This window comes from Petaurus breviceps, unplaced genomic scaffold (assembly GCF_028583685.1).
Source record: "Petaurus breviceps papuanus isolate PSGF00001 unplaced genomic scaffold, PetGlider_PUasm1.0 220, whole genome shotgun sequence".
NCBI classification, from domain to species: Eukaryota; Metazoa; Chordata; class Mammalia; order Diprotodontia; family Petauridae; genus Petaurus; species Petaurus breviceps.
This window is the reverse complement of record NW_027185876.1, coordinates 3,453,967-3,467,217: the sequence shown is the minus strand read 5'-3', so window position 1 is coordinate 3,467,217 and position 13,251 is coordinate 3,453,967. Positions and strand designations below refer to the sequence as shown.

The 13,251-nt window shown below is 38.0% G+C and overlaps 1 protein-coding gene across 1 annotated transcript in view; it reads left to right on the top strand.

The window, feature by feature from the left end:
• Positions 1 to 6,788: 6,788 nt before the first annotated feature.
• The window catches only part of CLCA2 (chloride channel accessory 2), a 55,349-nt gene continuing 48,886 nt past the window's right edge, over positions 6,789 to 13,251 (top strand). The window contains exons 1-2 of the mRNA XM_069094563.1: positions 6,789 to 7,148; positions 8,653 to 8,790. Coding sequence (XP_068950664.1) covers positions 6,927 to 7,148; positions 8,653 to 8,790 — 360 coding nt within the window. The 5' untranslated portion in view covers positions 6,789 to 6,926. The remainder of the gene's footprint in view (positions 7,149 to 8,652; positions 8,791 to 13,251) is intronic.

Below are 13,251 nucleotides of genomic sequence, written 5' to 3'. Positions count from 1 at the left end.
TCAATTGGGGGGGAGTGGGGTGAAAGGACACAAAATACTTTTTTTTAATTTAAAAAGGACTCACCAATCATCAAGTCACTGCATTTTATTTGTGCAAAAGTTTTTCAATTTCATAAAATCAACATTATCTGTTTTATATTTTATAATGGTCTCTATCCTTTATTTGGTTAAGATTAACACACACAAGTTATGAAAAAGATTTTATCTGGTTCCCTTTTAATTTTTGTTATGATAAAATCCTTAATATTCAAGTCATATTCCTTTTGACTTGATTATAACAATTGGTCTAAATCTAGTTTCTACCAGCCTGCTTTCCACCACAAAATTTAAGTACCCATCATTCAGTATATTGGGCATATACCACTTCCTGCCCCCTTCTGGGCTACCTCCTTGGCTTTTTTCCTTCTCAACGAACCTGCTTATAATTCAATTTTTAAAAATTTACCAAACACCTACTATAAGTTAAGTATTGGAGATACAAAGATATAAAGACAAAAGTGAAATAGTCCCTACCTTCAAGAAACTTCCATTCTATTAGAGCAATACAACATGAATACAGATTAGTAAATAATAAATCTATACAAACTGATGAAGTATAAAATAATTTTCTGAGGAAAAGATGGGGATTAGGAACAATTAGGTGAGAGAGGGGCAGCTCAGTGGCACCATAGATAGAGCACCAGGCTCGGAGTCAGGAAGACTTGGATTCAAATCTGCTCTCAGACACTTAACTAGTTGTATGACCCTGGATAAGTCACTTAACCCTGTTTGCCTCAGTTTCTCATCTATTAAATGAGCTAGAGAAGGAAATGGCCAACCACACCGGTATCTCTGCCAAGAAAACCTGAAAATGATGTCATAAAGAGTGGGACATGACTGAAAAATGACTAAAGAATAAAAGGTCAGAGAGCATGGCGCCTGGAATATATTGGGAAGTTATAGTAGTTCTATTACATCCTGTTGGGCAACATCTGCCAAAAAAGTCTTCCAAGTCTTGGGATCTTTACCTTTCTAGCAACTCATTATGCACATTTCTGGCAGTTGGTGAAGTGAGACTGAGAGAGAGGGAGTGGAGAGATTTGTTAAAATTTCAGTTTTCTATCCCATCTTAGAAGTTGTGAGGAAATCAGTTTTGTTTTCATAAAGTTGTCTGTGGAAAACTAATCCTTTGGATATGCCGCCAACTGCCTAATCATCTTTGGGAAGAATTTTATTGGAGCCAACTGGAGACTACAAAGCCTACACATCTGTTTTCTTGATCTTCCAAATCTACTTCTCAACAAACACATTTTTCACTCTCCAGTTTTGAATCAGTGACTCTAAAAATAAGTCTCCGAAGTAGAAAAGCAACCACAGGATTCCAGCCTTACAGGCCTTCTCTTGTGTGGCTCTGTAGGATGCCAAGCTGACTGAATATTGTCATTTCCCAGCTTTAGGTAGATGGTGACCCCAGAGACACACACATACTCTAATAACAGAGTCATCAGATATTCATTTGAACCAGAATCTTAGATCTTATATTTTGACTTCTGTTACTTTTTTAAAAGTTTATTTTTTTTTAATTTACTCAAACTAGTAAACAGGAGATGGAAAAATTTGTACCTCATCTTAAAGAAAACCAAATATCTTATTCAGTGAGAGCCTCAATGAAAACCAACAAAAACAACTCCCTATATTTAAAAATAATAACAATAATAATTTATATAGTACTTTAAGATTTGCAAAACACTTGCCATGTTACTTCATTTGGTCCTTATAAAAACTATGAAATAGAAATTATTATTATCCCTATTTTGCAGGTGAAGAAACTGAGTCTGAGAATATGACTTACAAATGATATCACAACTAGTAACTCCATGAGGCAGGCACCATTATTATCCCAATTTTCCAAATGACAGAAACTGATGCTGAGAGATTAAGTGATTCACCAACTTCATACACTTACATACATTTACACTCAGGTCTTGCTGATTACAAACCTAGCACTCAAACCACTATCATCTAATTATCTTCCAAATACTTTTGACAAAACTGAAAGTCAGCTCCAGAAGAAAGACTCCTAATCCCCAGAGGTACAAGTTTGTGGCATTGACTGCCACTCACTCCCACTCAACTTTCTTGATTAGCCTTGACACAAGTGATTTCCCCAGGCCCTCAACTCACTGAAAAAGCCCTAGTGAGAATCCATGATTTCTACTGTGGGGAGAGAATGCTGCCTATACCTAATAATAAGAGGAATGCAAGTTAAAACAACTCCAAGGTTCCACTTGACTTCCAGAACTTTGGCAAAGATGATAAGAGATGGGAATAATACTGTTGAATGGGTTTGTAGGAAGGAGGGCAGACTATTTATTGTACTTTTGGTGAAGCTGTAAAGAATATAATTTTGGAAGGCAATCTGGAATTATCCAACTAAAGCAATAAAAATACCCATACCCTTTGACCCAGAAATTACATTATTGGGTTTATAATCCAAGAAAGCCATTAATATAAAGAAAATCCCTATACACATCAAAATATTTGTAGCAATACTTTTTATGATGCCAAAGAATTAGAAACAAAGTAGACATTCATCATTTGGAGAATTGCTAAAGAATCTGTGATACATGGATGTAATGGAATGCTACTTTGTTTAAGAAAAGATGAATGTGATAAATACAGAGAAGCTTGAAAGGATCTGTGTGAACTGATGCAAAGTGAAATGGTTACAGCCAAGAAAACAATTTATAAAATTACTACAACAATGGAAATGGAAAGAACAACCAAAAAATAATTTAACGTTAATGCTTCAAAATTACAAAGAACAAGCATGCTGGTCCTGATGAGGAGACAAGAGAAAATACCTCCTCCCTTCCTATTGCAGAGGTAGGAGGCCCACAGGTGTGGAACATTTCATAAAAATCATTTTTCAAAGTGTTGATCAGTTTTACTGATTGTTTTTTTCCCCTGTTCTTCCCCTCTTTTTTCTTAAAGGCTATTTTTTTGCTATATGGGATGGATTTCTGGGAGAGGACAGGAGGTAGACTTTGGAAGTAGGATGCCAGGGGAAAATTTAGACCATATAAAATAAAAAACATGAATAAATTTTTATTTTTTAAAAATAGATTAGCAAAAGAGTTGGAGTTGTGTCCAAGAATAACTTACTCAAAGTTGAATATAATCCTGAGTGGGGAAAAAAATGGAAAATTTGATGAACTGAAAGACTTTTAGGTATTTCAGGTTCAAGACCAAAACTCATTGGAAAATTCAGTATAAAAGATCCAGAAGAAGTATAAGGAAAACATTAAATACTAACTATAAGGCACTCATTAGGGTTGAACTGTTTACTTGTTTTATATGTGTGTGTGTGTGTGTGTGTGTGTGTGTGGTGTGTGTTATCAGTATTCTTAAAATTGTCATCATTACTAACAAAGATTGGGGCTGAGTTGTGTATGATGGGGTGATTCTAAAAAATAAAATTGGGTAGGAAAAGTAAAGGATAGCAATTATATTGTAAAAATGGGACATGGAAGAAAGAACTAATACAGAGGAAGCAGGAGAGGTGGAGGACTGGTAATGTTGGAACCTTCATCTGGGTTGAAGAGGAAACAACTTGTACATCTAGAGGGGTGTAAAAGTTTTCTGAACATGTAGAATGGTGGGGAAAGTGGGTGATATTGTTGGGGAGGGACTTTTAGAGGCATATGTGGATTGAGATTTAAGAGGGTAGGGGGAGAGACTTTTGGAGAGGTGTGGATTGAGATTGGAGAGTGGAAGAAGGGGATAGAGGACTCTTGGAGGGGTGGGTGAAGTAAGGGGAAAAGATAAGGTAACAGGGTGAGAGTAAAAAAAGAGTCTGAGAAAGAAAATAGTAAAAATAAGATGGAGAGAAATTCACAAATAGTAATAACTTTGAATCTGAATGGGATATTTATAGTAGCTCTCTTTGTCATGACAAAGAACTGGAAATTATATGGTTGTGAAGGAATACTACTGTGCTTTAAGAAATGATGCGCTCAATGATCTTAGAAAAAAAATGGTAAGACTTGCACAACATGATGGAGCAGAACCAAGAGAACATTGTATATAGTAACAGCAATATTGTTTTAAGAATGACTGAGTCATTTAAGTCACTTTGACTATTAGAAATACACAAATTAAAAATAAAGGACATATGAAGACAGATGCTATCTATATCCAGAGAAAGAACTGAAAAATAGATGTATCATCTATATCTATATGTGTGCATCATATATATGTGTGTATCATAATACACACACACACACACATACACACATTTGGAAACCATCTCTGGGGCAGGGGGAGGGTGGGAAGAAAAAAAGGAAAAAAAGAAGAAATTTACATGGTGACTTGTATATTTGGAGGAAATAGCAAGTTGTAAATGGTAGATTTGCAGTTTCATGTGCAATTATCTTTTTTATTGTACTGTGTTATGGAAATGTTTGTTTTGTTCCTTGAATTAAAAATAAAATCAATTTAAATAAATAAGAAGAGATTACTGGTAATTCTAAGGTGGGTTTTACACCCAGTTCTCCTGACTCTAAGAATAGAACTCTTTTCTACTGTTATGCTTCTCTTTACCATAGTACAATTGTCAGGGAGTGTGATTGCTGATGTATTTACAGCCCTGTGTAGGAATCTAGTCTAGCATCATAGTAACCATAGAGGTTGAGGTGCTTTTCTAGGATCACCTTGACTACTGAGATCATGAACCATTCGAAGATCTTGGAGATTGCTCATGAGTTCTGGGAAAGAGGATGAAGAAGACTTCAGCATGTGTCCTCAAACTCAGGAACATTTTGGGAGAGATGCTGACACCTGGGTTTGTTCTCTACCTCTAGCCCTCTCATTCTAAGAGACGGTATTGACTACCTGAGCGAGGATCAAGAATCCCTATTGTGCCTAATGGATCTGGTTCACTTGGTATGGTGAGACTGCCTCCTCAGAGACATTTCCTCCCTCACCCCTGCCCAGATTCCAACTGCCTTGCTACCCTCTATCTCAGCAGGAAAAGCCATTTCCTTTCATCACAGTCAGAAAGTGTTTACTATTGACTGTGATAATTCCCATGTGTTCCACTTGCCAGACCCTTCTCTTTCCTTTTTTCCTGCTAAGGTTTCTGTCCATTCTCTGATGTTTATTCTAGTATTATATAAAATATAGTCATTCCTGCTAACCTTTTTCATATTCGATGTTAGCTGTACTAGTAGCTGTGGGGCTGTCCAGCACAGTCCAATGAAATTATTACAACCAGTACTAAACTTGTGACTTTGAGAGAAGGAAATAGTTTTTCTTCCTTAGAGACCAGAGAGGGGAGTAGTTGATGCTATGATTTCCTCCATGGATTGGAGACATAAGAGGGAGGGAAAATGTCTCTGAAGAGAGTAGTCTAACCTTATCAGGGCCATTTAACACCATAGAACTTCACTGACCTTACTCTAGAATTTAGTACTTTTTTTTACCTCTAGTTACACCTCAGGGACAATCAACTGGTCATCATCATTTCTCCAAATGAAAGGGCTTGGGGACCAGTATTTCCCCATATGTCTCCAAGATGGAATATGCACACTCAACACCCAAACCCTACTTCTTTATCCTCCTTCCTGTACCTCCCTTCCAAAAGAATCTAAGAAGTCTTCATATAAGTCAGTGGCCAGTATGATCCTGGGAAAGCATCACTGTCTCTATAGTTACCTTGATATAACTCAATGCTTAGCGCAGTGCCTGGAACATGGTAGACCCTTAATGCTGGTTGATGACTTGACACAAGGCCAGATTTCAATCCAGGGTTATATTCTCACAGTAGAAACCCTAAGCCTTGTAGGAAGGAGACACCAGTGTGGGCTGTACTCTCCTACTCACTTGAAATACAAGCAGACCTGGTGGGGGTGGAGGGGAGAGGGAGTAAGTGGAAAGGAAAGGGAGTGAACAGTAGTATGAAAAGTAGACTTGGACATCTGCTGGGCAAGCCTGAGTTCAATTTGTAAAGCCCAATATGGGAGCCTTTCTTTCCTTTAGTAATTTATTTATTTGTTTGTTTGTTTTACTAAGCAAAAAGATCCATTCATATGAAGACTGGTAGCAAGAGCTTTGCAAATAAAACAAACTTCCCAGCAACCTCTGCAATAACATGTTTCTGTGTTTGATGAGATTCCTGGGCATCAGAGAAAAGATAAATATATTGTAATGCAGAGCCCGTAGAGAGGAGATTGAGGAGTGAGGCTATTCTTATACACTGCCCAGGGAGATGTAACAGAGGCCAGCAAGAAAGGTTTTTGTAGCCTGACCCCACCACCTTGGTGCTGACAACAGCATGTCTCTGCAGGTTACCTGATAGTTGTTGCCTTTACAATAAGGAGAGAGCTCTCTCCCTAGGGTACAGGACCACAGCCTTCTTCCAAAAACTTCCAAAGAAGCAGGTAATTTGAAGCTGAGAAAGCAAAATGACCCTGGGGGAAAGGAAAAGGGTGGTGAGAAGGGGGAGGGCAGCCTGTCAATGAGGGCAGGAGGCCTGACTAAAGGGAAATCATTCTCAAGTTTTGCCTTCTTACTCGAACAAAGGCAAAAGGTCACGTCCTCCAGGAGATCTGGTCTCCATCCCAGTTGGACCAAGGATGCCAGCCAAGTTCTGCCACCGTACTCTGAAACTGTCTTTATCTCCATTTTTTTCTCCTTTGTTGAGAAGATCAAAAATGAGTATGAAGAATGGCAGGCTAGGTGTAGCTGCCCAACCGTGATTGGAGAGGAAGACCAGCTACAGGGATGGGCGGGTACAGTACTGCCCAGAGGAAAGGGATCTGCAGAGGCAGGTTCCAAAGAGATCCACCCTGGGCGTCTACAAAAGAAGCACTTTTGTTCAAGTCTCCAAATTTCCCAGGTTCAGTAAGGTAGCATTAACTGCCTCACATCATGCACATAGAGAGCATATGAGTGAGCTGAGATCCCCAGGCATTCTTTTCAGTATGCCAAAGAGAAACTGTTTGCTCTTTGTTTGCAGTCTGAAGTCTCTGATTCTCTTGGTCATTCTGAGCCCAGAACTACTGTTGCTGGGGACCAGCCTGCAGCTACAAGACAATGCCTACGATGGATTACTCTTTGCGATTCATCCGAGGGTATCAGAAGATCAGAACCTCATTCCAAAGATTATGGTGAGTGGCAGAGGCATCTGCTTAACATAGACTTTGTGCCTTCTCAAAAGAAAAATTCAACACCTGTTCAGTGTCTGAGAGAGCAGTATTTCCAAATCATGGCCCTCAAAAGTCATGCTTCTGGTAATGCTTACCTCCTCTCAGTTTACCCCCAAATTGATCTGGCTCCTTTTGTTGTCCACAAAGCTACTGGTTTTTATCATCAGTTCTTAGCACTTTGGGTTTTCCCTTGAAATTAAGTTCCTATGCTATAATTAAGAGAAATAACTGCTATTAAAGCAAAAATTGTAAAGATAGCAATCATATTATGATGGACTACTGCACTTTCTTCTTCCTTCCATTAAGTGGTCCTGAATGACACTGCTTTTGGGAGAAAAAAATTAGAAAAAGAACTATTATGGTAAAAAAAAATTAGGAAAATAACTATCACTTTATGGCATATCATATTGTGGTAATAAATATGATAATAAATACCCATCTCTGAAGTATCCAAATCTATTTCAGTGAGAAAACATGAACATTTTGAGATTGTTTATTAAAATCACATGATCTCAGAGTTGGATGGTTGGCCCAGAAGACCTAAGTTCACATCCTGACTCTGCTTCCCACTAGCTATGAGACTTTGAGTGGCTCACTTAATCTCCCTAAAATGAGAGGGTTGTACTAAATGACTCAAAAGTTCCTTTTAGGCCTAGGTCTAAGGTACCCTTCTATGTTACCATCTAAATCAATTTGTCCATGAAAAAAAATCTTCTCTACATTGTACCTATAAGTGCTCATCAGGCCTCTGGTTAGAGCTATCTGAGGATGGGGAGCTCACCTCCCCCTAAGGCTGCTCAGTTCACTTTGGGATTATTCCCATTGTTGGGAAGCTTTTCCTGACACCAGTCTGGAGTTGCCTCTTTGCCGCATCTGCCCACTGCTCTGAATGCAGATGTGTTTCATCTTAGGAGTGAACCTTGCCAGAAAGATTGTACACAAGCATGAGAAGGGGCTGTCAACCAAATGGCTGAAATTAGAAGAGAATCAGGAGAGCACTATTTTTCTCTCTGCACCTGCTGTCAATGAAGGAGTGTTCTCTGTCTTAGCAAGACCATGTAGGATCAATATTGCATTATCTATTGCTTCCTGGAGAGGTAGGGAAAAGCTGATTTCAGCATAGTCATAGAAGACATGGGCTCCAACATGTTCACAGGTAAGACAAAAGGATTTGTTAAAGAACATTTTAGAATTCATTAAAACTCCTTCAAGGCATTGAAAGGGTGATAAAGGCAAGCCAAGACAACTCTTCTTTTCCCAAAACCACTTTTAGGGAAAGGAAACAGCATTAAAAATGTGTTTTGTAACCAGTCCCCCCCAGTTTTATGACTTCTTAAAAAAATAGAAAGTCAGATTTTTCATTAGTCACTCAGCTTAGGCCAACAAGTCTTTCAGGTCGACCCATGAAGCAAAGCCCTGTGGAGCTCTGAATGATGACATATGCTCTGCTTGTGTTTGCATGCAGGGAATGATAACTGAAGCTTCCTCTTACTTGTTCAATGCTACCAAACAAAGAGTATATTTTGGGAATGTAAAAATCTTATTACCAGACACATGGAAATCTCACAATTACAGTCAAGCCAAACGGGAATCCTATGAAAAGGTAAGAAAAAGCTGAAGTTCCCAGTAAATAAATTTGAATACATTAAATCGAGGGTTCTTGAATTACATCTTTATTTTCACTAACTTCTAACTGAAACAGGATTTCCTTCATTCCTCTTCCTTCTTTCCTCCCTCCCATCTTTCCTTCCTCCCTTTCTCCCATCTTTCCTCCCTCCCTTTCTCCCATCTTTCCTCCTTTCCTTCCTTCCTTTGACTTCAGTCAGATAGAAGGATCCATGAATTACACAAAAAAGTTAATAAGCCTTGCATTCAATGAACAAATTCACAATACAAAAGAGCGTGAAGTAAAAAGTGTTCTATTCTTTAAAAGCAATCTGAAACAACTAAAAAGTGCCTAGTACAGTGCTGTAATATAGTAGGTGCTATATAAATGTTCATTCCCTTCTCTTCGATTAAATAATTGAAATTAATGAAATATAGCTGGGGACTATTGTTGTTAGTATTGTTGTTGTTTTTAAGAACTTAGAGACATAGCTTGATACAATGGAAAGCAAATTGCTTCTAGAGGGGAAGGGGCTGAATTTGAATCTCAACCATCTCATTACTTGTGTGACCTTGGATAAGTCTCTCAATCTCTCTAGGCTTCAATTTCCCCATCTGTAAAATAAAAGGAATTGTGCTAAATGGCCTCTGTGATCCTTTTTGTTCTAAATCTATATTCTTAAGTATGGAATTCAAAATTTTAAATATCTAAAAAATAAAAATATCCTTTTTGGATAAACTGATGTCCATAAACGGTTTTGGGGAATTGTGGGTGTGAGTTAAGGAAGATTACAAAGGGCAAGATTTAAAAAACAAAACAAACAATACAATTCTGCTATTCAAGAAAGCTCCCAAGAGCAGAAGGGGGTCCTTCCTGGAATTTTTGGTTGGGAGCCCAGAATTTAACATTCCCCACTGATTGTCAATTATAAAGAGAAACATGCCTGTCCTCACATCTCACAACTAGTCTGGGGCAATAAAATATACATGTCTAAACAGAGACACTACCCACACATGACTGCATTGTGGTTGTGGAGACTCTAATTAGAAAACTTTCACATTTTACAAATCCAGAACCATATTTTAGATAGATGTGGAGAAAAGGGAAGAAAAATTGGGAATAAATTTTTTTCTTTCCTTTAAAAAAATCCTAAAAGTTAATTAAAAAACACATTTATACACACATATGTATTTATATATTATACATATATGTATATAAAATATATACATATATGTATATAAATATATTCATATTTTAAATAAGAAAAAGCCTTTGGAAAACAGGAGCCACTTCATTGTTACTTTTTCAAAGAACATGTGTCTAATAACTAGGAAGAGAGGTGAGAGTCTCATCCATTTCAAACATGTAGGAGGGACCTCATTTTCCAAATGAGGAAACTGAGGCTGAGAAGCTGAAGTTTCTTGCACAAGGTCATAGAAGTAGAAAATGGCAAAGCCAAGATTTGAAACCAGGTTCTCTGATAGGCAAGTCTTGCTTTTTTTCCACTGCATCATTCTATCTATTGTATGATTTGCAAAAGATAGGATTTGTCCTCATCCTTTCAGCATCATGTAATACCAAGGCCCTTAACTATTTTTCTATCATGTACTCATTGGCAGTCTGGCAAAACCTAGTACCCATTCTTAGAATAATATTTTCAAATTCATAGGATTACAAAGAAAATAAATGATATTGAAATACAGTTATCAAAATGTGCTGGTGGGGGTTTTAAGCCAAGTTGATACACTGGAAAGAACATGAAACGCGGAGGGAGGTCAGGGAAGACCTGGGTTTGAATTCTCCTTCTGATGTTCCATCTGTGTCACTGAAACTGTAGTGACCTGCAGTAGATACTATCAGTGGAAATTCAACCCACGAAAGCAGGTGAAGCTTCCTAACCTTTGGCCTGGATGTGATAGAGATTTGGCTACACTTTTCACGTCTCAAAGTCATGACTCCTAGAAAGGATGTGTTTAGAGGTAATTCTACAAAAGGGGATAAGAGTGTACATGTTAAAGAATGGGTAATACTGGTTTTTCTATTGTCTTACTTTTCATTTATTTCCTAGTTAAATAGTTTGCCATCTCAATATAATTTCCTTGACTTGTCTGTTTAGCATGAGTGAAGATACTCTATAGGCTGCTGAAAGATAGGCACACTAAAACAATGTTAGTAAAGCTATGACTTGGTCCAACTGTTCCTGGAAAGTAATTTGGAATTATGCTCCTTCTAACCAAGATGGTTAACTGAAGGAGGCAGATTGTGTAGCTCTTGCATACATAGTCTAGCAAAAACCTGAAATTAACCTCATACCAAATAATGATCAAGAAATCCAATGAAAAACCATAGAAAGTGACTACCCCCAAAATGCCTAAGTCAGGCAATATGAATGGGGACCTCCAGAAAAGCCAGCACCAGTACCAGCAAACGTGCCAAGCCTCTTAGTACAATTGGCAATGAACCAGAGATACATGTGGCTTACAGGGTCAAGAGTAAACAAGACCGGAGGCCCCCTTGAGAAAGAACTAAGGAGGTCAGAAAGCTCTAAGGTAGGGATCTTGGGGACCCTGGAGAAAGAAAACAGGCTGAGTAGTGTGGCAATGCTCAGCCAGGACACTGAAGGCTTCTGAGGTCCCTAGCAATCTGTCCTGATATGACACAGAAAGTTTTGAGGATTCAGTGATCTGAACCTTAAAAATCCAGAGCACTAAACCCTGGGAAGTAGAGGTTAAAGCAGGAACGCCCAGGAACCAAAATGAGACAAAGCACCAAGAGAAGGAGCCCCAGTTCAGGGGCTAGTGCTAGACAGATGAGTAAATCCAGCCTAAAAATTGTTATAGATCTGGAGATCCCTAAAATGAAGGCATAAGTAACTCTGACAATTGTGAGCAGTGATTTGCATTTTTTAAAAGAGCATTTTCTTCAAGGACTACATAAATACTTAGGAGAAATGGAAGGAAGATTCACAAAATGAAATAAAATCTCAGGAGGAAAAGATTTGAAGAAGAATAAATAGCTCAGATAGAGTGGTGAATTTTACCCAAATAAATAATTCTTTTAAACTATAATACAACAAGCAAATCAATGATTCCATGAGATGCCAAGAAATAATAGGATAAAATTAAAACAGAAAAAATTAGGAGAAAATATAAGGTATTATGAACAACTGACTCAGAAATCAGGACAAGGAGATATAATTTAAGAATCATTAGACTTCCCGAAAGCCATTATTTTAAGAAAAAGCCTGGAAACTACATTTCAAGAAATCACAAGTGAAAACTGTCCAGGTCTATTTGACCAAGAGGAGAAACTGAATTTAAATTAATCCCCTGGTCATCTGCTAGGAATGGGGAAATAGAGGGAGGAAAGAAAAGGCAAAATCCCAGTAATGTCATAGCCAAAATCTGGAGGTCCTACTTCAAAGTTATATATCATATACCAAGGACCTAAAGCCAGGATCATACAGGCAGCTTCTACTATTAAACAAGAGGAGATTCTGGAGTACAATATTCCAAAAGACAAATGATGTAGGCTTGCAACAAGAAATAAATTACCCCATAAAGCTGAATATAATCATGCAAAGGGGAAAAGTAGATTTTTGATGGAATAGAAAATTTGCAAACATTTCTGATTGAAAGATCAAAGCAGAGTACAAACTCTGAATCGCAAACACAAGGGTCAAGAGAAACCTCAAAAGATAACTTAATGTAAACAACTGGAAGGGCTTTTATGGTGATGTGTTGTTAATATTCTAATAGTCATTCAATCAAAAAGAATTTATCAAGTGCCTCCTCTTTGTCAGGCACTGAGCTAAGCACTGGGGATACAAAGAAAGGAACTCACAGTCTAATGAGGGAGACAACAACAAAAAAATGATTATATACAAACAAGTTAAAGACAGGCAAAATAGTTAAACATTAATAGAGGGAAAGCTCTAGAATTAAGGATCATATGGAAAGGCTTCTTGTGGGTCTGATCCCGAAGGATCCAGGAGGCAAAAGTAAGAAAAGAGAGCATTCTAGGCATGGGAGACAGCCAAAGAAAAGTCCTGGAGCTGAGAAATGTAGTGTCTTATTTGTGGAACAGCAAGGAAACCACTGTCACTGGATTAAATAAGATATAAAAAGACTAGAAAGTTAGGGAGTAGGTGGTGACTAGGTTATGAGGAGCTTTGAATGTCAAACAGAGGATTTTGTATTTGATCCTGGAGGGATCCACTAGAGCTTATTGAGTAGGAAGAGGTGACACGATTGGACCTGTGCTTTAGAAAAATCACTTTGCTAGATGAATGGAGGATGGGGTGGAATGAGGAGAGACTTGAAACAAGCAGACTCACAAGCAGCTATTGGAGTAATCCAGGTGTAAAGTGATAAGTGTCTGCACCAGGCTGGTGGCAGTATCAGAAGGGGCAGGGGGGGGGGGCGCATATTCAAGGTGTCATAAAGATGAAATCAAAAG